General features: G+C 36.3%; 1 protein-coding gene and 1 pseudogene across 5 annotated transcripts in view; both read left to right on the forward strand.

Annotated features, from left to right (window-relative positions):
- ANKIB1 (ankyrin repeat and IBR domain containing 1) overlaps positions 1–27,565 on the forward strand; it is a 150,099-nt gene that overhangs the window by 118,518 nt on the left and 4,016 nt on the right. For 4 of the 5 annotated variants that reach the window (XM_043872898.1, XM_043872899.1, XM_043872897.1 and 1 more), the window contains 9 exons: positions 6,174–6,262; positions 11,528–11,658; positions 16,231–16,365; positions 17,326–17,412; positions 17,497–17,563; positions 19,259–19,404; positions 20,388–20,566; positions 21,393–21,444; positions 26,886–27,000. In XM_043872898.1, the coding sequence (XP_043728833.1) occupies positions 6,174–6,262; positions 11,528–11,658; positions 16,231–16,365; positions 17,326–17,412; positions 17,497–17,563; positions 19,259–19,404; positions 20,388–20,566; positions 21,393–21,444; positions 26,886–27,000 (1,001 nt within the window). The remainder of the gene's footprint in view (positions 1–6,173; positions 6,263–11,527; positions 11,659–16,230; positions 16,366–17,325; positions 17,413–17,496; positions 17,564–19,258; positions 19,405–20,387; positions 20,567–21,392; positions 21,445–26,885; positions 27,001–27,565) is intronic. The other variant, XM_043872902.1, reaches the window with a different exon arrangement.
- LOC122674988 lies at positions 13,045–13,165 on the forward strand (annotated as a pseudogene).

The raw sequence follows: 27,565 nt of genomic DNA on the forward strand, positions 1-27,565 counted from the left end.
TGATAAGTACTTAGTAAGTATGAACTGATAAATCAGTAATGATAAATCAATAATGAATTAGTATAATCAGTATAGTCAGTATGTGTAGTCACTTGACTGTATGTTTGTCTAACATCAGCATTATACTTTATTCAGAGTAGTTTCAATTATAATAACTTTTGTTTTTGTTTAATGATCAGAGGAAGAAATAGTATTTGTAATGCTTTTTGCTCATTTCCAGATTTACCACATATGCAAGGATATATTTGAGGTGGATATAAAACACTAATCTTTATTTAGTATACCTATCAGAATCCAAAGTCAAATTGTAGCACTGCTAGATGGTAGGTAAAAAGGCATAGTTAGGGAAATGTCCCTACCATGAAAGATCTATTTCTTACACTCATCATCATTATCATTAACTAAAATTATTACTTGAACTGCCAACCTATATATAGCACTGAATTCTAGGTCAGGTGCTCAACAACGTAGCGTCTGCACCAATTTTTTAAAATAAAGTATTATTAGAACACAGCCATACCCTCTTCTGTCAGTTTGTTTACCTATCCTCTGTGGCTGCTTTCAGACTATGACAGTATTGGGTAGTTGGAGCAGAGACCATGTAGCCTGGAAAACTCACAATATTTACTATCTGATCCTTTACAGAAAAAGTTTGCTAGGCTTCTATGCTAACTGCTTGAATATAGTGATTAATAAAAGAAAAACAATGTTTACTCCTTTCATAACTAAATCAGATTCAACAAGTACAATAGCAACAAAATACTGAATAAATATTTAGAGTATATCCACATGCCTGTATCCACATGAGGTAGTTTTTCACAACATTTAAAAAACACATGCCTAATTTTTACTTTTGGGCTTCCCTTGTGGCACAGCTTATTAAAAAGCAGACAGGTTATACTTTACCAGCAAAGGTCCATCTAGTCAAGGCTATGGTTTTTCCAATGGTCATGTATGGATGTGAGAGTTGGACTGTTAAGAAAGCTGAGCACCGAAGAACTGATGCTTTTGAACTGTGGTGTTGGAGAAGACTCTTGAGAGTCCCTTGGACTGCAAGGAGATCCAACCTGTCCATCCTAAAGGAAATCAGCCCTGAATATTCATTAGAAGGACTGATGTTGAAGCTGAAACTCCAATACTTTGGCCACCTGATGCGAAGAACTGACTCATTTGAAAAGACCCTTATGCTGGGAAAGACTGAAGGCAGGAGGAGAAGGGGACGAAAGAGGATGAGATGGTTAGATGGCATCACCAATTCAACGGACATGAGTTTGAGTAAACTCCAGAGTTGGTGATGGACAGGGAGGCCTGGCGTGCTGCAGTCCATGGGGATCTCAAAGAGTCAGACACGACTAAGTGACTGAACTAAACTGAAGTGGCTCAGTGGTAAAGAACCCGCCTGCCAAATCAGATGTGGTTTTGATCCCTGGGTTAGGGAGGTCCCCTGGAGGAGGAAATGGCAACCCTCCCCAGTATTCTTGCTTGGGAAATCCCATGGACAGAGGAGCCTGGCAGGCTTCAGTCCATGGGGTCACAAAAGAGTCGGATACTACTTAGCGACTAAACAGCAATAACAGATTTTTAATTTTACATGTTTTATCATTCAGTGGTTGACCCTTAGTTCCACCTCATTACCCCAGCAGAAGAGATAAGGATCCAGCAACAGAAGTGGGAAGTGAGTTAATGAATGTACATAAACTTAATTGTAGATAAATTATCCTTAGATTAATATGAGTCTACTTTATTTAAAGTAAGAGTATTTAAAATAAGGAAATAAAAGAACTTATTTGAAGTTATTTTCTTGAGAAACTTAAGTTCTAGTACCTTCACTCCACCTAGAGTGTTATTAATTATGTACTGTCCTTCAGAAAATCATTTTCTGAGCTCTCTGATTAAGAGGGTTGGTGAAGAGCCTACAAAAATAGAAACCATAGATTAGTAAGATTTTTAGAAAATAGAAAACACAAATTAGTAAAATATTTAGAAGATAAGACGATAACATTTCCTGAGATCTGAGGGTAATAAAGTTTTGAAAGGAAAGAAAAACCTGTGATTGGCGTTGTCTTCTTAAACTCTGGTTTCTGTGGTCTAGTTTTTATTAGTTTTTACTCAGAATTTGCTTTTATGTTCTTACATTCTTCCCCACCTCTCTTTGTATGCTATAGGTAGCAAGTGTGGCTTAACTGGAAATATGGAAACTAGTAGAGAAACCTACCAAGATAGATGAGATGGTAAAACGTGCATACACAGACATGATGCTAGACGCTGTGCATTTCTAGTGTAATGTTTAGAGAAATATGTCAGCTTACTCTTTCTCATACTCCAAAATATTAGGCTGGATATACTCAATCTCCATTGGAAACTGTATGCCAAAATCACAGGCCCTAGTTCGAATTTTATCCCAGTTTAAGGGGTCTGCGGATGGCCATGTGGATTTAAGATCACACTTATTTACTCCTTCTGGTGGTAGGGTGGTAGGATACGAATAGTATCATCATTTTCTAACACAGCAATTCAAGGCTTAACCTTACTTTTCAGTTTTGAAATTCGTTAAGCTACAAGAATGATATATGTAGGTGTATGATATATGTATTTTCTAGGATTTTTCTATTGCTTTACTTCTCTAACCATTAATTGGCATTTTTTGTTTTTACATAGCTTCCTACTCATATTCACTGACTGTATTCAGAGCTTTGCCTGTGGTCAGAAATTCTAAGAAAAAAAGAAGTTCTAAGTAGAATTCTGCTGCCCTTATCTCATGTTTCAAAGACAAAAAATCTGCCTCATGCAAAAGGAAGCTTTGCAAGTGACATCTTTATAAAATAAAAGCATGTGATTCAGGGTTTGCTTCTTTCTTTCTCCCAAAAGTTCAAAAATACTTGCTAAATATGATTGCAAAAACCATCAGAAATGCCAATAATAATTTCTTCTTTTTAAGAACTAAATGTGACAGAATCAGCTGAGAGCTGTCCCCAGGATATGTCTGCCTGGACACAATGAATACTTCATTGTTAGGAGGGAGGGTGGGAGCGGGCATTTTCCTTCCCACCACAGGACAGCCCTTCTGTTCTAACTTGTTCACCAACAAGTTCTGTGCCCCTGATAACTGAACCTACAATGCTTTCTCCCAATAGCCTGTGTGATGGCAATTTGTCAAAGTATTTGCCACCAGTCATTGGTGTCTTGGTTAACACTTTCTTCAGGAGTTTAACTTTCCAGCGTCTGCAGAACTTTCCAGTATCTTCATTATCCCTATCAGAATAGTGTCTCTTCCTGCACATGGCTAGATCTAGATGGTCAGTCACCTACTGACATCTGATAGCATTGTCATTACGGTGCTTTGCAGAAGTTCAGGCTTGTTTTCTCTTACGTCTTAGTTTTCAGAGAATCTTGGTGGTATTCAGTGGCAACACTTTCTCAGTCGTGGTTTCTGCTCTAGCTCCTCGTTTATTCATGTGCTTCTTTTTATACCCATTGCATTTTATACCCATTAGCATTGCATTGGAAAGTGGTGGAAACTGTGCCAATGGGCTGTAACACTCAGACATGATCATACTGATTAGGCTAGCGATTGAGGAAGCACCTGTGCCCTCCTGTGAGGTTTTAGAAAAGAAAAACTGATACTGCTCTCTAATGCAGAATGGCCTCCGTGAGCCAAGCCCACTAGTAAGCAAGCACGGCCTTTTGAAGACATGGCATTCATTTTTTTCAGACTCTATTTGAAAGCAAAGGACGCCTTCCTCCATTATTATTTTTCTTTTTTCTGTCAGAAAATGTGCTGACAGCACAGTCAGTCATACTGATCCTGATTCTACTAGGAAAAAAATATTGAATATGCTATTTAGTTTCCGGGGGAGGAGGGAAATCCTAAACTTATTGAGAATAATGTATTTTACTGACTTCGTTTGTTTTGTTTTAGATATTGCAGATATGTAAAATTTCTGCACTTTGGTTTTTTATGTTCATTTGGGGTTTTTTTGATGATTCATGAGAAATATAGATTCTGTATTCCATTTTCAGACAACACATGGAAATACTGTTCTTAGATCTGTGGTGTATTTCTTACTCTAATATATGTGTCAAATTAAAATGAACAGTTACAACAGATATCCCTTACATTTCTGGAAAGCAGAGTTGATTTTAGTATGTGCTAAAATATATACTGAATACATCTACCTCCACTTTTAATCAACCCAATATTTTTTTTAAAGGCTGTTAAATTATAGCTAAATTACATAAAACCAGTTTTGGAAAAGATTCCCCAAATATGGTAATAATCAGAAATTTAAGAAAATTATTCTTTCAAGGAGTACATAGTGATTTTTTTAGGTATACAATTTGATGGCATTAAGTACATTCAGTGTTGTGAAACTGTCATCCCATCCGTTTTAGAACATTTTTATCATCCCAAACAAAATCTCTGTAACCATTAAGCGGTAACGCCCCATCCTGCCTCCCCACCCCATCTGCTGGTGACCATCATTCTACTTTATGTCTCTATGAATGTCCCTATTCTAGTGGAGTCATACAATATTTATCCTTTTGTATCTGGTTTATTTCACTTAACATGTCTTCAAGATTCTTTCCATGTTATAGCATGTATCACAAGCTCATTCTTTTTTATGACTGACATTTCATTGTGTATAGATACACCTTTTTATGACTAATACTTCACTGTGTATATATATAATGTATATATATATTCATTGTTTATCCAGTCATATGTCAGTGAACAGTGTAGTTCCCATCTTTTGGCTATTGTGAATAATGTTATAAGCACTGGCATAAAAGTTTGAGTCCTTATTTTCAATCCTGTTGAAACTCTTTGAGGAACTATACCAAAGTGTTTTCCATAACATCATTTTACATTCCTGCCAGCAATGCACAGGGGTTCCAGTTTTTCCACATTCTTCCATACACTTGTTCTGTCTTGTTTTTCAAAAATAGTAGCCATGGGTATGAAGTAGAATTGATACATTCTTAACACAGTGGAATGTTACCTCATAGTTTGTAAGACTCTATCTGTCAGTTGGCCCGTCTTCTTAACAAAGCTAAACTGTAAATAAGATTTTTGTTTAAAATGACACTGGTGATGATAATGGTGATGATGGCACCTATAGATTGCCTTTTTCTTTCCCAAAAAATGATATTTTGTTATTAACTGTAACAATTTGTCCTATACAGTATAAATTAAACAGTTTGTAATGGTTCTATGTCATTTTTAATGTTTGACTTTTATATGCCTGCCTATAGAAAGAATATATAATTAAGTTACAAATAATAAATTGATATGGTTTTTATTATTTAAGTCAAAATTTGCCAAATGCCAATAGAACAGAAAATTAGGATTTGTCAAAGACTTGAAAGTAAATTAGATTGCCCTTGCTGTTACTTGGGGATTCAGAGGTACAAGTAGTGACAAGAGTGTGATGTAAAATAGTACTTCCCAAACTTTAAAATGCAGAAGGGTCATGTGGAGATTTTGAGAAAAGGCAGATTCTAATCAGTATGTTTTATGGGATCTGCTCCTCTGCACATAAACAAGCTCCCAAGTAATGACAGTGCTGTTCCCCAGGGAAACACACTTTGAATTGCAAAAATTTAAACTGTTAGTGAGACAGAACCTAAATGATAAAAATATCTTTACCGCTCTTAAGGCCTGCCTGCGTGCTAAGTCACTTCAGGCGTGTCCAACTCTTTGTGACAGGAGATGCAGGTTTGATCCCTGGATGAGGAAAATACCCTGGAGAAGGAAATGACAACCCACACCAGCTTTTAGAAGGCAAGAATACTGGAGTAGGTTGTCATTTCCTTCTCCAGGGTGTCTTCCCCACCCAGGGATCAAACCTATGTCTCCTATGTCTCCTGTGTTGGCAGGAAGATTCTTTACGTCTAGCACCACCTGGGAAGCTGAAGGACTAAATTATAAATATTAGTTAATCTGTTTAGGGCTTTTTAAAATGTGTGAATAGATGCACTGCTGAAGGAAAACTCTGACCTAGTGCTGCCGAGCTGTCGAGTCATGCTCGCATTCCTCTACTGAAATGCTTCGTCTCTCAGTGGCCGCTGTGCCTCAGTGTTCTCAACTTTACATTCAAAACAGTACCTGCTCTTTTACCTTGATGTTGATGAAGGATGTTTTTAAATTGCCTTTTCCATGTTTTCCTCTTCAGGGAGTGCCTTGGTGAAGCCCATGAGCCTTGTGACTGCCAAACGTGGAAAAACTGGCTACAAAAAATAACTGAAATGAAACCGGAAGAACGTAAGGGGAATTTTAGATAGCTACATATTTTCTAATAGCATTCCAAAGATAACGTGGTCCTGTTTCTTAGTCTTCATTTCTAAAGTTTTCAAGTTTGTTAATGCAGAGCTCCCCTTTTAAGCCCTCTAGCCAGTATCATTTTGGAGAGCTCAGGGGGAAGCATAGACGGGTTCCTTGTTTCTGACGGACTTATTAGGACTCCAAGGTAGACAAGCTCACACTAAGTTCTGCTCCTGTAGTCCTTCCCTTTTATCTTGGAGTGAGCTCACCAGCTTTTCTAGACTTCATGAAAAGAAATGCATGGTCTATACTGAGAGGAAGCTTCCAGTAGAGGGTAAGGCCAGTCAATTTCTTGGTATTATGTGGTTCTGTAGATTTACTTATAGTAAATGCAGTGTCTGTTTAACTAGTTTATAATGAGATGTCTCTAAGTATAATATCTCTGTTCATCCTCACAGAAATGCTGTGAGACTGATGCTAGTTATGCCATTGCACAGATAGGAAGCTAACAGATTGGATTGAGTGACACAGGGCAAATAGAATAGGTTTGAATTAGCCTTCCTAATAGCAGTTCCTATGTTTGACAGGTAAATATATCTGCTTTGCCGTAATTTTTTACCCCCTGACGTATTTTATGACAGCTGTTTTCTTTTAAATTAATATAAATTAAAACTAATTTGGAGTTTTTTTACTTTTTAAATATTGGCGTTTGAGGTATTGCAAATCAGGATTAAGAATTCACGTGGTTCATCTACACTTATTATGAGCAAAGCACACAATACAGATGACATCAGTCTCCAGGGAGTACAGAGGCTAGTAGGGAAGCAGCCAGATATTATAGCATCATATGGTAGCTAACATAGTTAGGTTAGATGAGAGTACAATAACAACTAACTAGGTTGGGGACAGAGGATGTTAAGGAATCCTCCTGACAGCAGCAAGATATGAATTGAATGTTAGCATACTGCAGAGGCATATCTGTCAGCAACTAAAGCAGTACTGGAAGAGACTGGCTGGCAGCCTTGAGTTCCTCAGGCCTGTATTACTGTTATATTGGACAATATACCATTGCCTGAAAAATGGTTCTCAACATTCTATATTCACAAGATGATATTGTGCACTGACTGCGGATTATTCAGACCCATGGAAAAGAGACAACTTAGGTAGACTAGAATAGCAGTTTATTAATAGACCATGAGGGTGATCTCTTTCACATGATGAGAAAACACATGTCCTTTAAACAGGAACAAAGGCAACTGGATAGTCTTAGGATATTTTATAGTGATATCTGATTAATCATTTCTTTCCTGAACATTCATAATTCAGTCAAATATCTTCTGAACATCTGCTTCCCAAATCAGAAAGGCTTGTATAGATTGTTCTTGGTCCCCTGGTTCATCGTATCTCTCTTCTGAATACCAGGTAGACTGTGTCATTGCTCTCCAGTTACCCATCCATTTTCCCTGTTCTCCATCTGTGTGTAGTATGTCTGTATATGAGAGTTCCATAGAGATATTACTACCATTACCCTCCAACACATTTAAATATGGTAAGATGATTGGATTTTGCTTTCCTTTTCCTGCTTCTAACACCTGGAAACATCTATATTTCCATTAGAGATGGCTTGCTATTGCCCACCTACCTGCATGTCTTTATACATTCTGTAGAGATTAAAATTAAGGTCCATGGGAGAAATTTGCAAAAGATGAGGCTGGAAAGATAGGTATTGCCAGATTGAAAGAGTTCTTGCCCAGTTGTCTGAATTTATCCTATTAACAGAATTAACCATTTTCTAATTCTTCATCCACACTTGCACCTGACTGATTCTTCTAAGCAAACATCTTCAGTTATCATTTCCTTTCTCAAAACTCCTTTTTGGTGCAAGTGTGGATGATAACTGAAGATGTTTGCTTAGAAAAATCAGTCAGGTGCAAGTGTGGATGATGAGTTAGGGACTCTTGGTGGAATTGTGACAGAATATCCTTGCATAAGATAAAGATCTTGATAATGAAGAAAGAAGACAAATAGAATTAGAAAATGGTGTACACGGTGTATACATGGCTATCTCTGGTGCCCAGAGACAGGGAGACCTCAAGTTAAAAACTGAAGATCACCCTCAAAGAGTCCCAAATGGTATCTTATTTCAGAAAGATGGAGGAACTTTAGAAAATTGGATAGGAAGCAAGAGACCCAGGACACCCACAAGTGGTCTACTGTAGAGGGAGCCAACAGCAAGACTGCAGAGAAAATTCCCAGCGTTACACACAGCCCCACCCCTGCACGTGCAGTCTTGGCTATGCCGTGCTGTTTCACAGCCCTACTGCACATGAGCCTAGAATGCCCTTCCTGTTCCATCTGTGTGAGGAACATCCATCACCTTTCAAGATATGGCTTAGGCATCAAGTATTTTTATGAAGCCTTCCCTACCTCTCTCCTAGATGAGAAAATTCCCTCTTGCTGAGAGAACTTTCTCACTGTCCTGATGCACACCCACCACAGTGAAAGCTGGTGGTGACCAGTAAACTCTTAATAGCCACTTTGAAGTGTATGAAATTTATGGTAAGACTTAAAGCAAACAATAATAGGCCAATTGTAATACGTAAGTAGAACATCATCGTTAAATATACTAATACAAAAATAATACTCTAAAAAGGAAAAGTTTGATTCCCTGCTGTATTGGGTTTACATATTAGCTTAGGTCAGGGTCACATATATATGGCATAAGAATTTTCAACAGAACTGGTAGATTCATGAGATTGTTTTCTCCCTTATCCCTGGTTTTCCAGTCTTTTTGAATTATGAGACCTAAAAGGAGTGACAGAGTCTAATTGATGAGAGAAATACTAGAAAATATACTGAGCTCAATTGAAATAATTAATTCGAAGAAAAGAAGAAAAAAAAAAAAAAGAAAAGAAATAATTAATCCCATATAAATTTGAAACACCGTTTTTCAGTACCAAACCTACCTCTTTTGTAGCTAATCAGAGCAAAAAACAGGAATGATTATATTTTCTGTGAAATGATAATTTATAAAAATTTAACACCAGTGTGTTTTCATAATAATAGTTATTAAATGAAGTTCAAATAGTTTTTTAAGAATTGTCTTTTTTTTTCACAATAAAGTCTTAAAAGCAACTTAGTTTTCACTTATGGATGTTGATTATATTAATATATTGTTATACTGTAATACTTGATTAAATGAAGTCAATTTTTCTTACAAAGAGACTAGACTACTAAGGAAAGAAGATCAAGCTATATTAGACATGCAGCTGAAAGAAGAGTTTGGAAGTCTGAAGGGGTGAAGAGGGCTCACCAGGTAGATTGAAGGGATCTTCATGTTGGAGATACTGAGAAAAGATATACAAAGGGCAGATGTCTGACATGAGCATGTTCAGAGCACTGGTAGTGAAGGCATTTTTTTCCAGCACAAGGATTTGTTGTTCTGATAGTCGATTATTTTCTGAACACCATTTACTTCATGTAATCCCCTAGAATGCAATCAGAAACTAGCATTCTTTCTCCAAGGGTGCGAGAATAAAACTGTTATGTTGCAGGCCACACAGCTGCTTTGTTTAAATGCCTTTGTGCTTTATTTATTGTAACAATGGACAATAAAGGTCATAAGAATATGTTGGAGCCTCTGAGCTAAAAATAATGGTTTGCTAAAGGGAGGAGAAAGGCCAGTACTTTTAAACAGAAATCAGACATTGTACTTAGAAATTAGGTTTTATAGCAGTACCCTTGGTAAACAGCGTTACCTCCAGAGTTGATTAGCAGCCACTAAGGGTAAGGGTAGTAAGTTCCTTCTGAAACTCCTGTTTTCCACGAAATTTTCAAAGAATTCTCTGCACCAGCACCCTAATGAAACCATCTTACCACGTGGGTTTAGAAATGGAGTGGAGTCAGCAGTTCATTGCTGCAGTTGTTTCTCTGCTATGTGGAATAGCAGCGCTTTACAGTCGAGCAGTAGCTGCTGTTCTGTTGTTGACACCAACTTAAGTAGGTAGATACTAAGGGCTCCGTGTGGCAAGACACCATCCCCCTCCACTGCTGGACTCCATCAGAGGGCTCCTGCTGGTGCTCAGCGCCTCCAGTTCACATGCAGAACTACTTCCCAAGGGTCAGCCCGCACAGACCTTTGTCCCCTTCCCTCTTCAGGGATTTGAATCTGGGAGTTGAGTGACTTTTTCTTTTAGACTTCAAAACTTAGAGTCTGATTTCTCCCCTGCTTTCATCTGTAGGGCTCACCTCTTACCCCACCCTTTCTAGACAATCTGCATATAATGAGGGCCTTAACAGAATGGACCACTCAAGGATTTCACAGTGATTTTCAAAATCTCTTTCAGTGAAGAAAAGGTAGAACTTACCTTTGTACTTGAAATTAGAAACCAAACTTGAGTACTGACAATCTTGCAGGAAAAAATAAATTTTAAATTACGCATGTGCCACTCTCTCCAGCCCCTAAATCTCTCCATAGGTGGTGGTAGGGATTTATAGAATATAAAATGTAAAATTTAGAGTCCTTAAAAACCCTGGCATTCTTTAAGCTTGCAGATCTCATATTAAAGTAGAATAAATGGTTTATAAGATGGTGAAGAGGATAAGGTTGGTGTCGGGATAGCAGGTGGGAGGACCTCGCCAGGTAGTCAGTCAGTGGCCAAATCATGAAGGCCGTTGTGTTCTTTGCTAAAGAAATGTGATTAATCTTGTAGTCAGTGAGGAACAACTAAAAGATTTAAAGGTTTGTATTTTTAAAAGATCATCTTACAGAGGCAATATAGTGTGGGTTTAGGGGACGAGGGAGAAGGATCTGGGGAGATAAGTTGGTTTCTCTGTTTTAATTGTCTAGGCAAAAGGTTTGGAGGATCCTACCTGGAAATGGAGAGGAGATGGATATGAGAGAGTAAGAGATAGAACCCATGGGATACAGCAGATGAGGCAAAGAGGAAGATGTCCAAGATCATGTTCTTCCTAGATTGATTCTGGGTAGATAATCATTTACCAGGGCAGGGGATAGGGAAAGGAGAAGATTTGGGGGAAATGATGAGTTTAGTTCTAGACATATCGTTGGATTCATTTTTAGTTTATCTTAAATAATCATGGATTAAAAACTTTGCCATAGACTCTGATAGGAGTCTCTGATAGGAAAATAAGTATATATATTTAAAATTGAGAGGCAACCTGCAAAGAAAACTTTGAGTGTTTTTCCATCTGAAGTTGTACACTAAATTGTTTATTTTTGTATTTGTGCTTAATACCCCAAAGTCGTGGGAGTCAGTGAAGCTTATGAGGATGCTGCCAATTGTCTCTGGTTGTTAACTAATTCCAAGCCTTGTGCTAATTGTAAGTCTCCGATACAGAAGAATGAGGGATGCAATCATATGCAGTGTGCTAAGGTAAGTTAAAGAGGATTGTACTTGCTTTGCGGTTAGAACCTTAATTTGATTGTGAATCCAAAGGAAAAATACTGTAAGCATAAAAATCTTGTCTTTCAGAGTGATTCTAGGAGATTGTATTCTACATTCTTTGTTAATCAACATAAATGTTGATTTATATTACTAAATTTTACAATCATAGTGAATGTTAAAAACAAAGGTAAGGATTCGATGGCCCTTGTTCACATCAGAGATGCCGGAGTTCTTGATCCTGAGAGAGTTCTGTGTATGTGTAAATGATCAAGTGCTACCTTACATAGAGATGTTACAAAGCTTATTTTGGAGCATACTGCTTAGTCTTAAGGTTCAAATCAGGCCCCAAGCAACTCCTTTAAGCCCAAATTTAAATCCTGTATAAGAAAAGTGCCCAAAGCAGTGTGCACACTTTAGATTTGCTAATAAAATTAATTAAATAAGTAACTCATTACTATATTGAAAGTGAAAATGTCACTTGGCTAAAAATTAATATACATAATTACTTTCAAAAGGCTACCCTCCTGACCTAGTTGCACAGAAAGAAGCTACTATATTTAAAACAAATATTCTAGAAGTTAAGAATATTTTATTAACCCATGCCTACTTTCATGACCATTTTTGTTTAATTGTATTGTCTCAGTTTTTTTCCTTTTCCTTGGAATTGCCATGTATATAAAAATATGTATTTAAAATTATTGAGAGAAGAACAATGTAATTATTCTGATTTAGGATGTGAAAGAAACCCGTACAGTTAAGATTTCGATAAAAGACATCAATATCTTCTCTAAGCACTTACTGATTTTTTTACCTTGAAGCTAATGATGATTATTACTATGACTTCAAAAATAATGACAGTTACCAGATGATTTTATATTATAATAAATTAACATGAGTGAATTGTCTTAGTGAGACAGCAGTGATTTCCTCAGAAGAAAAACTTTGTACACAGTATTCTCAATGCTCAGGAGTGCTGGTTAGTTCAGCTGATCAGACCAAAATTCTTTCATTCATATGCAGTTGTGTTTCCAACATTCATATTAGTTTTTTCTTGGACAGTCTGATACAGACTACATAGATGTGTAAAAGAAAATTTTTTACACAACAAAAGGTTGACCATAAAAAATCAACAGCTGGAGTACTAATAAAAAGACCAAATCCAACGTTACCTTTATTTCAGTCATAGCACTCACCAACAGTAAATAGTTGATAAATACATATCAAGTAAATAAAATTTTCATGAACTAATCAGGCTAATGATACAGGGTAACTTATCTTAAAGTTTGCTTAAGTTTCGGTTATATATAAAAGGAGCACTTACTTACATTCTATAAGAATAGTCTTATTTTTGTTGTTGCTCAACATTTTTTAATAGTTGATTTAAAATTATATGTATGTAGCCTCTCATAGTGTCCCATGCCAGAGCAAACGCGACCCCGAACCATTGCCTGGCCTCTGCCAGTAGGCTGCAGGCACTGAAGCGGGTTGCACAGTGGAAAAAGAAGAAAAAAAAAAAAAAAAATAAAATAAAATTATATGTATGTAAACACATACCTATTTCTTCTTATGGTCAGTATTTCTGTACATTATCAAATAAAATTTATTTCCAGCAAACTCAGGCCCTGTCCTATCTCATTCTAGCAAACTCAGGCCCTGTCCTATCCTATTTTTTTTAATTGAAGGATAATCACTTTACAGAATCTTGTTGTTTTAGTATTTGCATTCAACAGAGGAAACTGATGAGTAATTCTTTCATTCTTATGACATAAAAGGAGACATCTAGAAAGTGAAAGTTTTTATGCTTTTAGAGTTTTTTCTTTTTAACTATTAAGGTAGAACAAGAAGTCATATGTAATTGAATCCATATTCTAACACAATGACTAAATGATAATATACCTTTATTAATTCTTCAGTGTTTGTAATTGTTCAATAGATAGTTTTTACTATCTGGAATAAAATGGTGAAACATTTTAAAAGAATGATAGATTTGGCAATATAAAAATAGGTTCATTTTTTTAAAAAATTCGTTTCCCTTTAGATGATTTTTAGGAAACTATTTAAATTTTATATTCTTACACATTTTAAATCACTTGAAATTTGATCTGACTCCGTGGAAAATTTATATCCTGCAACTAAAAAATTACAGATTATCAAAGTTCTATTTTCTTTTTCTCATCGTAGAATGTAAAATTTCTTATCATAGAATGTTAAATAATAATAGATAATTTTGCTCAACTCTTTCAGATAAATTTGAACTTGGACTTGAAATGGATTGATTTTCTAAGAAAATTTAATTTATTAAACTAACCCTAGAAGAAATATCTGAACAAACTCACTCCCCGGAAGAGTTTTTTTCAACAATGTCTTCTTTAAAAGCAATAAAATGAGCAGAACTTTGATATGAGCGCTTGATAAATATTGAATGTGTATGTGTATGTGTGCACGCGCACACACTGAGTCATGTCCAACTCTTTGCAACCCCAAGGACTGTAGCCCGCCAGGCTCCTGTGTCCATGGGATTTCCCTGGCAAGAATACTGGAGCAGGTTGCCATTTCCTTCTCCAGGGGATCTTCCCAACCCAGAGATTGAATCCACCTATCTCGAGTCTCCTGCATTGGCAAGCGGGTTCTTTACCACTAGCACCACCTAGGAACCCCATTGAAAGTATAGATCAGTCTTATTTATAAATAACAATGAATGAGTCCTAAATAAGATATTGGAGGAGAAAATACAGATGTTAGCAAATATAATCCAGCAGAGTGCATTAGAAGAGTAATTGACCATTGGTTATATCTAAATGAAAAAACATGTTTTAAATTTTTTAAAAAGGTAATTAGTCACATGGGGTTTATTTCAGGAATATAAGAATGGCTTGATATTTAAAAAGCTATTACTGTACCTCAACTTAATAGATACAAGAAGAAAAACCATGTAAATTTTCTATAGATGGTAGAAAAGCATTTAACAAAAACTCAGGAATACATATCATTTTCCTTTTAAGTATGATAAAAATAAATTTACCTTAGTCCAAAAATTAGCATGGTATTTAGTGGGGAAACTAGTGGTACTCTCCTAAAATTGAGAACAACATAAAAATGCTCTCATCACAAATATTATTAACATTGGACCAAGGATACCAGTCAACATAATTCAACAGTGAAAAGAAATTGAGGATGTAAAGATTAGAAATGAGGTAATAAAATTGTCTTTTTTTTATAGACAGCATGATTGTATACCTAGAAAACCCACAAGAATCAACTGAAAAACTATTGCAAACAAGAAAAATTTAATTAGCTAGCAGAATACAAAAGTAATACACAGAGAGTAATAGCCTTCACATGTTCCAGCAACACCCAGATAGAGTATGTGCTGAAAGAAGAGATTTCCTTTATCTAGAAAGAAGCTTAAGAAACGTATAAGAGTACCTGAAGAAAATGTTAAGACCTCTAACTTTAGGTCACAGAAGCCGACAAACAAATGGAAAGCTAACAAAGTTCTTAGAAAGATTGAAACAAAAATACCAGCAGGTTTTATTTCTGCATCTAGACAGGTTAATTCAAAAATTCATATGGAGAAACGAAATAAGAGCCAGAAAACTCTGAAAAAGAACAGTGAGGAGGAACTATCCTTGTCCAAATAGTAGGCCACACTATAAAGGCTCAGTAATTAAAACAGCATAGCTCTGGCACATGAATCTACAGATCAATGAAAGAAAGCCCAGAAAATAGATACATTCATGGGGATTTCGTGCTGGTAAAGGAAACATCGCCAACCAGTAGGGAAATGTGAGCTGTGTAATAAATGGTACTGAGACAACTGGACAGCCACGTGGACAAAAGTTTAATTCATACTGAATACCCAGATACATTCTGAACAGATCAAAGATGTAAATAATTTTTAAAAATAAGCTGTAAACTTACCACGAGAAAACATCGATTTAAATTAGGAAGATCTTTCTGACTCAAAATCCATAAGCATTTAAGAGAAAAAAAATGGATATATTTTCATACTGGAATGCTCATATTTTTAGCATTGTTTGCAAGTTACAGTAATTAAGAAAGAATTTTTTTTAATGAGAAATAGGTTTTTTGCTAGATGTTCTGATTAAAGACCTTTTTAACTTATTCCCAGTTTCAAAACCAGTTTGTCAAAGTCAACAGAAGTTTTCAGATACACTCGTAGAGCTTTAGAGACCAAAGTAAGATTGCTGTGCACGTGAAAAATGAAACATTTGTCAGTATCTGTTTCTGTTTTTTGGAAAAAGTATCATATTGATATTTTTAAAGATTTCTTGAGATTACTTAATAATATTATTTGTATTTTAATTTATCCTTATAAACAATAATTTTAAATTACCCCCACATCTTTCCATAATGCAGATAAGGCCTTCAGAGAAGACCTGAAACAGAGAGCTTGTCTTTGAGAAGGTTTGTGTCCCTGGTCACACAGGCAGGATTGTTCAGTCTCAACAAACTGATTAACTAAGAATTGGAAAGTAATTTGCATACCAACATGGGGAGATATGTTTGCACATTTTTTTGCACATGTTTCTTTTGCAGTGCAAGTATGACTTTTGCTGGATTTGTCTGGAAGAATGGAAAAAACATAGTTCTTCCACTGGAGGATATTACAGATGTACTCGCTATGAAGTCATTCAGCATGTGGAGGAGCAATCCAAGGAAATGACCGTGGAGGTAGAGAAAACTGTTTAAGCCAAGACCTCTGGTTAAGCCCCTTAATACCAGTGGAAGTATTTTGCATTTCTTCTTTTCCTACCTTTATTGTAATGAGGCATTAAATTCAATACACTTTTAAATAGCTTTTAATTTAAACAAAATGGCTCTATAAGCCTGGGCTCTTTTTTTTTTTTTTTCTTGATTGTATGGGTAATATCAGAAAAGACATATATCCCAGCATATCTCTAAAATGACTTAAAAATAATTTTAACATTATATGAACAATATCATATTGTTATTTCATACAATAAATATCTTAGTCTGCTTGGCTGCCATAACAAAATCCCATAGACCAAGTGGCTCAAATGACAAAAATGTATTTTTCACAGTTCTTGAGACTATGAAGTCCAGGATCAGGATCTGTGCCAGTTCAGTTTCTGGTGATGAGTCTGTTCCTGGCTTATGGACAGCTGTCTTTTTACTGTGTCTTCACAGTGAGGAGACAGAGCAAGCTCTGGTGTCCCTCCATCTTCTTGTAAGAGCACCAGCTCTGCTGGATTAGACCTCCAGCCTCAGGACCTTGTTCCACCTTTATCACCTCAGGGTGATATCACAGGGCCTGTTTCCAAATACAGTCATGTTGGGGATTAGACCTTCAACATGAATTTGATGGGAGACCCTTTTCAGTCCATAGCAATAAACAGTATAATAAAACACTGAAGATGTGATGACCATAGGGCTTGAGAGACATATTTACTTCACACTCTGGGAATAGTGGGTTCAGTGGTTTGTCACAGAAAATACAAATTCAAGACTTTATACTGGTTATTGTTTTCTCAACAAAGCAAGCAGCAAATTTGTATGCATTACTATCTTTTACTAATAAAAATTTTTTGTGTGGTCAAAAAAAAGTCCAATTTTAATAGCTAGTACTTTTGTTTGTATTATAAAAGTCCTTTGTGTACTTCTGTTTCTTAGGCTGAAAAAAAACACAAGCGATTTCAGGAACTTGACAGATTTATGCACTATTACACAAGATTTAAAAATCATGAACATAGTTATCAGGTATGTCCTATATCATCTCAGATGTACTGAATAATACTGTTGTGAATAAGAAAGAAAATGATGTGTTTATTTCTATTCCTTTAGTTAGAACAACGCCTTCTTAAAACAGCCAAAGAAAAGATGGAGCAATTGAGTAGAGCTCTCAAAGAAAGTAAGTTATAAGTGATACATGTGACAGTTAATGTAAAGTATCTGTCATGCCTAAGTCACTTCTTTGGCAGGAGATTAAGACCCTTAAAGGAATATATTATCTCCATTAGCTCATTTGGCAGTTTGAAGCTCTTTGAAGTCCAGAGTGCAGTTTAGCATTTGAGACCTCTGATTAGGTTTTCCGCCTGGGTTACCTCATCTGCTCCTCTTAGTGCAGCCTCCACTGCTGGCCGGTAAGCACACAGCATGGTTTTGCTTACTCAGCACCGTGGCCGATGCGACCGAAAAGGCATTCCTGACCTAGTCAACAGAGCAGGACTCACAAGCTGTCTGGTTGCATGACTAACTCCCAGAAATTCTTGAGAAATTTAGCAGAGTGCCTTATGGAATGGAAGTCAAGTGCAGGTTTGGGAGAAAATCATCTCATTAGTAAATAATGGACATTGGAGTCAAAAAGCAAGGTCATGAGATAGCGCTTACTTACGGTTCCTAAAGTGGAAGTTCAAAAAGAAAATCCCTAAAAATGGATTGAATACTATTTACATAATTAGAATATAATAAATACCTCACAGTGACTATACAGCATACAGGTTCTGGCATGTCTGTTTTAAAAAGTCATATTTTTAAAATTATCATAGCTTATATATAAAAGGTTTTAAGCCCAAAATGCAATCGATCATCTTTATGTTTTTTTGGTCCATTTTATAGAAGTAGTGAGTACTAACAGCCTTTTCATGAGAATAACTTCCTTATTAAAACAATAACCGTAAGCTAAATAGCTTAGAATGGGACAAAAAGCATCAATAGCAGCTTAATCTCCTTGTTAATTACTAGTTCTTAGACCATAGTAATGACATAACTATATCAAGCCAATAGCAAACTCTTAAAGTGTTAATTGTCCACAGTAAAAATTGAAAGAAAAAATCCTCAGAGGTTGTACAGTATGTTCTGTCACCGATGTGTCCCTAATACTTAGAACAGTGCCCCAAACATGTAAATATAAAATAAATATTTGTAGATTTGAATTGCTGCTTCTGTTCAACCTTTTGGAGGTTCTAGATAGCATAGTAAGATATAAGAAAGAATCAGAAGAAAATTAAGAAAGGAAGAAATAAAGCTGCTCTTCCCACTTCTGCTCTTTCTCTCCCTGAAGGGTTCATTTACTGCTAATAGCATTTGCTACCCAGTAGTTTCCCACGATGGATCTTTTACCTTACAGTATCATTTTTGCAGAAGCATAATTTATAATTAGACTCTTTTTTTTTTTTTTTTTTGAGGCCCTAGCAAGGCATTTGTTCTAAATCATGATAAGCAAAATTCTGCCATGGACAACCTGAGAAACTTAGTGAAGCCTGGAACCTTTGAGGTGACCTAAAGTTGGATTTGTGTACAGACAGGGTGGGAGCAGAATCCACGGTCATTGTGTGCATTCCTTTAGGACTGCATTCCTGGGCTACTGCAGGGGTGTGCTCCATTTATAAATGTATGCAGCTCACATAAATGCAAAATGTATGAGTTTTACATAGGTTTTTAGTCTGAGTCAAGTCCATTTTATGATATAGCTTCTTCAGTTTCTTCTTAGAGATTTGTCCCTTCTTTTTTTCACCTTTCTTTTAAGAAAACTTAGTCATTTAATTAATTTTATAACAGCGTATTTGCAAAAAAATTTTTTTACGGTGCCTGGTTTACTTTATAGCTGAAGGAGCCTGTCCAGATACCACTTTCATTGAAGATGCAGTTCATGTGCTCTTAAAAACTCGACGCATTCTTAAGTGTTCTTATCCATATGGATTTTTCTTAGAACTTAAAAGCACAAAGAAAGAAATTTTTGAACTCATGCAAGTAAGATATCTTTTTTTATTAAACTTAAATGTAGTTATGATGAAAAACAGATTTTCTCCTTTCTCAACCGCTTTATAACTAAGTTTTATCTTACTAAAGTGTAATAAACAGTTTTGTTTCCATTTTTAATATGGTTTTTAAATAAACCAAAAGTTACGGTAATAAACTGAAATTTTCTTTATGTTTGAATTTGTCACTATGCAGATTCGAGGGAGCTCTGAGCTAGGCAAGCATTTCCTACTACACTTATTTGTTTTAAACTGGTTGAGGTTGAAATCTGGTCTGATAGAATCTTATCTTCAAAAATGAAACTAACAGCATCACTTACTAGATGAGAAAATTGGTGTTTGCCAGTTCGTTTTAACAGTGCAACTGAAAGAAAAACTTAGAGCACTTTTAAAAATAAGTAAAACATTTAAGCCAACTGACATGAGTGTAGCCAACCAAGTACATTATACATTCTTCTTTTTTTGAAGTAACTAAACTTTCTCCTCTTGATACGGATGTTTTTTTCATTCGTTTAAACTCCCCTCTACTAATTTATGTCTTATATTTCTTTCAGTGCTTGATATTCATATTCTCCATGAGGTCTTCCAGACCTAGCCCCAGATCCCAAAGGTTTTGCCTTGCCTCACCTTCCTTCAGCATTTACATAAAGTCTGTGCCATGTGGCCTTGCACTTGCATGTATAATGCTTTGAATTTTATTAGTTCTTTTTCACACAGACAAGTTATAAAATTTTTTTATACAGCTGCTGTACTCACTACTACTTTGTAATCCATACCAACTACATTGCTATAAATGCCTGTTTAATGAATGCTGTTTTCCTAAAACTTACATGTTAAATTGGAAGTTACTACGAAAGTTGGGTTACTTTCTGATTTCAAAAGAGAGTTAGATTTAACCAGACAGACACTGAATTTGCTATTGACTTACCCATTTATCCTATAATCTTTTTGTTTGTGTGTTTTTTCTTAACATAGACAGACCTAGAAATGGTCACTGAAGACCTTGCCCAAAAAGTCAATAGGCCTTACCTTCGCACACCCCGCCACAAGATCATCAAGGCTGCATGCCTTGTACAGCAGAAAAGGCAAGAGTTCCTGGCATCTGTGGCTCGGGGAGTTGCTCCTGCAGACTCACCGGAAGCTCCACGACGCAGGTAAAAAGGATACACACTGTGAACCTCACCCTAGCACCAGCCACAGAGGCAGCAAGTGTATTTTTTGTCCATCTGGGATGCATATTCCTGAAAGTTACTTATACCTGAAATATGGATAGCTGATAAAAGTATATTAACTTCTTTTTGGTGATTTTTTTTTTCTTCCAGTACTATTTCTGTTTTTCTTGTTATTTTTTGTTGGTCATTCTGTAGTTTCTCAGACTAATTAAGCTAGGTAAATTTCACACTTCAATGAACTCATAATTCAACAAGTATTCTAATGTGTCATTTTGATAGTCATAGACATCTTATGATGTAGAATTTGGAAGCCTTGCCAAATTGTTATCATCATACTTGCATTTTCTGGTAAAAAGTTGCGAGGAAATTAGAAATCTGATGTTAGTAAAGTTTTGTAAGTGATCCACATACTCATCCATTAAAGAAAAGTTGAGTTTGGTTGTTTTATTTCAGACACTTACACTGCCATTATAAATTGAAGCATATTTTCTTGTTTGTACTAGTTTTAAGGATTAAAAATTCCTTGGACCCTTATTTTTATATAAACACTCAAAAATAGAAGCAATCATAAAAAATACTCTGGTATAGCATGGTGATTTTTAATTTTCCACTGTTTTACATAAACAAAACAACATAGAATTTGAAAAAAATAATGAAAGAATTATTTTAATTATATTCAGTAGTTGGTCTTTGCTTAAGCAAGTTCCAAGCAAAGGAGTTAGAAGTAATGTTCAAAGAACAAGGGTCTGATTATTTGTACTTTGTTGTACTGATAATAAATCAAATGGTGTGTTTAATTTCCTTGTAGCTTTGCTGGTGGAACATGGGATTGGGAATATCTAGGATTTGCATCACCTGAGGTAATTGTTTTATGGGGGATTGGGTTGGGTTGGATTAGTTACAATTTTCCTTAGTGCAGTCCTGCTTATATTTGTACCTTCATCTGTCTATTCTTGCCTGGAAAATCCCAGGACAGAGGAACCTGGTAGGCTACAGTCCATGGGGTCTCAAAGAGTCAGACACAACTAAGCGACTTCACTTTCCCTTTCACTTTTTCTATTTTCTAAATATCCCTTTGAGGCTGTAAACAGTGGTTTTTTTTTTCTGTCCTTTATAGTAACAGTGCCTCAGCCAAGCCTACATTTACCTTCTTATGGTATTGAATTATCATCACATTATTAAATGCATACCCCCTCTTAAAATTTTAATTACTGAATTTTAATTATGGAAGGCCAACTTACAGGGTACATTTTTGGAAAATATCTTTAACAGAAATAGAAATTTTATTTATTAGAAATGCACTTCTAATGATAATATTACTTGTTTCAGTCTGAATTTATAAAAAACATAAATACAAAATCTATTTTTTTGTTATTGAAACAACCTGTTAGAATTGATTTATAATCAGTTAGGTGAAAGCTCAACATTAATGTTTTATGCAGAAAGAATGCTTTGATCATTTGCTCTTTGCTTGTCTTTAAGATTTTCACAATCTTCTTGTTTTCATTGTTGTTTTTTATATCCCATTTTAAAATAGGAAGGTCCTTAATACTGCAAATAACAATAAAAACACGATAAAGTGAAAATCTTAATCACATTGCTATTTTCTGAGATTTAAATTGCCACTGTCACTGTTGAGTCTGATTTTAAATGGTTTTAGCAGTTTTCTCTACGTTGGTCTTCATACAACAGTATAACATTTGACACTTTGATATAATCTTTTAATGTAATCCTTGTAAGGGGGAAGGACAAACTATGAAACCTTTATCATTTATAGCCCATATAATAACTGCAACTGAAAGACAGTGGAATTGATTATTATTCGTAAACGACTGTGGTGTATTTAAATCAGATATTTTCTCTTTTCAGCTGCTGAGAATACTTGCAATCACCTGTGGCCTTTTGATATTGGTAGATATATCCAAACAGCATTGACTTGAGGAAAAATTTGTGCTTAGAGCTCTGATACGAAAATTTTAAAGTCACTTAAAATTTTAAAACATTTTTGATATATTAATGAAATTTCTATTGTAGAACAAATTATGAACCTTTTCTTTACTTGAACCTATACTTTAATATTTCTGTGTTATAATATAATTTCAGCTTTGAGGATAGTTTGGAAAATTTCTACCTAAAAGGAGGAATAAATAACCTTCAGTTATCAAAAACAGAGTACAAAGATTTCAGTATCAAGGTAGGAACACAGTAGAGCAAAAACATATTCACAGTCAGGTGTGCGTCATCCTCAGACTTCTGACTCATGGCAGGAACCTAAAGAATTTCAAAATGTTTGTCTTTGAATGTTGAGAGCCTACTAATAGGACTGACACAATTTCATTTTAGTAAAAATAGAGAAGCTTTTTATCTCACGGGTGAATATTTCTAAATAAAATTATTGCGCTCTTGTTCTCCAGGGATTGAAAAAATGTGAAATTGTAAATAATATTTTATTCTTAAAAATAATTTAACTTTTTTAATCTTTAAGGCCTTTGGCACATTGAGCACCAAGGTTTTGTGTAAACATTGCAAATTCTAAAACATTGCAATTCTAAAGAATTACCATGCAGTATGAAATTTTAACATTCTTCATGTGTGTGATTATCAAGCATCTGCCAAAATTATACCTTTGAAACTTAGCTCTTGTTGCCAAACTGGAGAAGACTTTGAGGTTGAATTTACGTTTTTGTTAAAGTTGATTACATCTTACCCTTCCTGAACTAAAGTGGGAGAGTCACTGGCCAGCAGCAGTGTCTGTTTGGTGCCGCTTTGAGGGCTGCAGCTTCCCTGGTGGCTCGGTGTTAAAAATCTGCCTGCCAACGCAGGTGCTCCCTGAGACATGGGTTCCATCCCTGGATTGGGAAGAGCCCCTGGAGAAGGAAATGGCAACTCACTCCAGTATTCTTGCCCGGAAAATCCCATGGACAGAGGAGCCTGGCGGGCAACAGTCCACAGGATCGCACAGAGTCGGACACGAATGAGCAACTGAAACAGCAACAAAGGCAGTGGAGCCCAGAGGAGAGCGTGTGATCGAGATGTCTCAGGGACACCAGAACTCAAAGTCTAACCCTGTAACTTAAGGTCAACTTAGGATGTACCTTCCTTCGTTTCTCATCCTTCAAATGTGGATCATGATATCTACCCCATGGAAGTTCTGGAAGGATTAAAGCATCTGCTTAAGTCACTGACAGAACTGGTGTTCAGTAAAAACTCCTGGCAGCTTTTTCCCCTATAAATCCTAGAACTTCTCACTCTTCCCTGTAGCCGTAACACTCTCAAATAGCCATAACACTCTCAAACCATTTGGAGTATTTTGACTAAAGCCTTTCATATACTTACCCGGAGATCTTAGGAATCCATGGAATTTTTCAGATAAGTTTAATTTTATGAAAACAATTTTTTAAAAGTCTACTGCATGGTGAGAGAATGCTGTTTGATTTTTATCAGAATAATTGTAACAAGTTTCTTTCACAGTTGTTTTTCAACTATTTAGTTTTCTTCAATGGAAATATGTATATTCTATGAAGTAGTTTAATTCTAAATAACTTTGTACCATCATCAAGTGTACAAAGTAAACAAATTCTTCCTAAAGATAAATCTCAAGTTCTGTCCAGTTGCTCAGTCGTGTCTGACTCTTCACAATCCCATGAACCACAGCACACCAGGCCTCCCTGTCCATCACCAACTCCCAGAGTTTACCCAAACTCATGTCCGTTGAGTTGGTGATGCCATCCAGCCATTTCATCCTCTGTCGTCCCCTTCTCCTCCTGCCCTCAATCTTTCCCAGGATCTGAGTCTTTTCAGATGAGTCAGTTCTTCGCATCAGGTGGCCAAAATATTGGAGTTTCAGCTTCAATATCAGTCCTTCCAATGAACACCCAGGACTGATCTCCTTTAGGATGGACTGGTTGGATCTCCTTGCAATCCAAGGGACTCTCAAGAATCTTCTCCAACACCACAGTTCAAAAGCATCAGTTCTTTTGCACTCAGCTTTCTTCACCATCCAACTCTCACATCCATACATGACCACTGGAGAAACCATAACCTTGACTAGATGGACCTTTGTTGGCAAAGTAATCTCTCTGCTTTTAAATCTGCTGTCTACATTGGTCATAACTTTCCTTCCAAGGAGTAAGTGTCTTTTAATTTCATGGCTGCAATCACCATCTGCAGTGATTTTGGAGCCCAAAAAAATAAAGTCAGCCACTGTTTCCACTGTTTCCCCATCTATTTCCCATGAAGTGATGGGACTGGATGCCATGATCTTAGTTTTCTGAATGTTGAGCTTTAAGCCAACTTTTTTACTCTCCTCTTTAACTTTCATCAAGAGGCTCTTTAGTTATTCTTCACTTTTCTGCCATAAGAGTGGTGTCATCTGCATATCTGAAGTTATTGATATTTTCCCCAGCAATCTTGATTCCAGCTTGTGCTTCCTCCAGCCCAGCGTTTCTCATGATGTGCTCTGCATATAAGTTAAATAAGCAGGGTGACAATATACAGCCTTGACGTACTCCTTTTCCTGTTTGGAAGCAGTCTGTTGTTACATGTCCAGTTCTAACTGTTGCTTCCTGACCTGCATACAGGTTTCTCAAGAGGCAGGTCAGGTGGTCTGGTAGTCCCATCTCTTGAAGAATTTTCCACAGTTTATTGTGATTCACACAGTCAAAGGCTTTGGCATAGTCAAAGGCAGAGGAACCAGAGATCAAATTGCCAATATCTGCTGGATCATCGAAAAAGCAAGAGAGTTCCAGAAAAACATCTATTTCTGCTTTATTGACTATGCCAAAGCCTTTGACTGTGTGGATCACAAAGGTAAATCTCAAAGTGGCATAATATTTCATTGCCGTCTTTGTCTGAGAAATGTGGTAGTACTTGGTGGTCCTGTGAACCTTGATGAAGCAGTCATCCGGTTTTAGATCATCGGCCTCCAGTAAAAGAGGAAACAATGCCTCAGCTCAGCTGTAAATTTAAAGAACCTGGTTAATCTCTCTGGACACTTGTAGTATTATGTTCATTTATTTCTAACCTGATAGGATGCCTTCCATTCTTTAATTAGAGTCCAGCTACTTACATAGATAAAGAAGAATTTCACGTGAGTCATACGATGTGAAAGTTTTACTGGGATTATAAAACTTATTCTCATTTATTTCTGTTACTTTCACAATATAATCATATTGAATATTCTAGAGTAACTAGATAATCATAAAATCATAGTAACTAGATAATCACGAATCATAAACTAAAATCATATTTTAGTGTGTATCACTCAAAAATTCTACAGTGATTCTCAAAATTAGCCTTTTTATGCTAGTATCAGGGCTTCTCTGGTAACTCAGTCAGTAAAGAGTCTGCCTGCAGTGCAGGAGACCCAGGTTCGATGCCTGGGTCAGGAAGATCCCCTGGAGAAGAAAATGGCAAACCATTCCAATGTTCTTGCCTAGAAAATCCCATGGATAGAGGAGCCTGGTGGACTGCAGTCCATGGGATCACAAAGAGTTGGGCACAACTGAGCGACTAACACACAAATGCTGGTATCATCTATACTGGTCTGTCTGTCGCTAAAGTCTGGAAAAGGACATGTATACCCAGATGATAGCACAGAGTCCCAGGTTCTGCCTCTGGTGATAGCAGACCCACTTAAAACTAGTATCACAAATGTGAAATAGACTCGGGGACATTTGCCCACATCTGTGTTCTTCCCATATGCTAAATTGAAAACACTTTGCCTTGCCTGGGTTGTAGATCACCCTACATATGCACTAACACAGGAAGGAAGCCAAGTAGTACCTTATTTTAAAGATAACCTCATATTCTTTTTTGCAATGAATACCAAATCAATCAGTCTAACAAGTACCTAACTGTGTGTGCTTTTATTTTTCCTTTTTTTTTTTTCCTGTTACATATATCACAGTCCTTTTTTAAAAACCAGACCTTCACAGAGGGCCTAACTCATATCAGTAAAATCATTCTGGTATTAGTTATAACTTTAGATAATAAGATCCAGGCACATGAAATGAGGCTCAGTTATGATCTAGCATTGGAGCTTGCAAGTATTCCCAATTTATTCAGACAATTATAATGGCTATGTAAAGTTTTTCTTTTCCATTTTCTTTTCCATTGGCAACCTTTTCTGTTTTCTTTGGCATGGCAAAGCCTGAAGTTTCTTTTTCTAAAGCCAAGTGATTTTATAATATGTGTATAAAATCACACATTTTTTTTCCTGGAAAAAGAGTGTATGTTTGGTTTTATTTGCATTTTAAAGTGTGCATGCTCTCCCGTATTTTATAACCTGTGGTTTATGCAGGAATATGCTGAATTTCAGTATCGGAGGAGGCACAGACAACAGCGCCGTCGAGGAGATGTGCACAGTCTGATGAGTAACCCTCCAGACCCCGACGAGCCAAGTGAAAGCACTTTGGGTGAGTCCTTGCATTGGGTTTGTTGTAATCTCTTAGTTCTCTTGCATGTCTTCATAAAAGTGGCTAATCTAAATGTTCTGAGAGAGTTTGTAATTTAGATATACAGTCAGCATGCAGGTGCTTCTAATGTTACAGGATGCAGAAAACCAGGGCGATTAAGAGTATGGAGAGTCAGACAGACCTGAGCTCATGACTCCAGCTCTGCCGCATGTCAGTGTGAAACCTGAGTCACTGAGCCTCTCCAGGCTTTGGTCTCCTCATTCTAAGGAAGCAGTAACAGTAGTGTACTCTGTGGGCTTGTTGTGAGCATTGAATGAGATAGTGCGTGTGAGACCCTTACACACTAACAGCGCCTAGCGAACATTGGATAAACTGTAGCTGTTGGTTATCTCAGTGTGTTCATGAAATATTTTTCTCCTAACCTCAGTTCTCCTGTCAACATTTTAAAAATTTCTAGTAGTGAAGATAAACTATCATCCTTTAAATATTAAATTGTTAATTCAAAATCTTCAAACCACAGCAGTGTCAGCAGCTCATCTTTAATATATCAGGATTGACAGGCCTA

Source organism: Cervus elaphus, chromosome 18, assembly GCF_910594005.1.
Source record: "Cervus elaphus chromosome 18, mCerEla1.1, whole genome shotgun sequence".
In the NCBI taxonomy this organism is placed as follows: domain Eukaryota; kingdom Metazoa; phylum Chordata; class Mammalia; order Artiodactyla; family Cervidae; genus Cervus; species Cervus elaphus.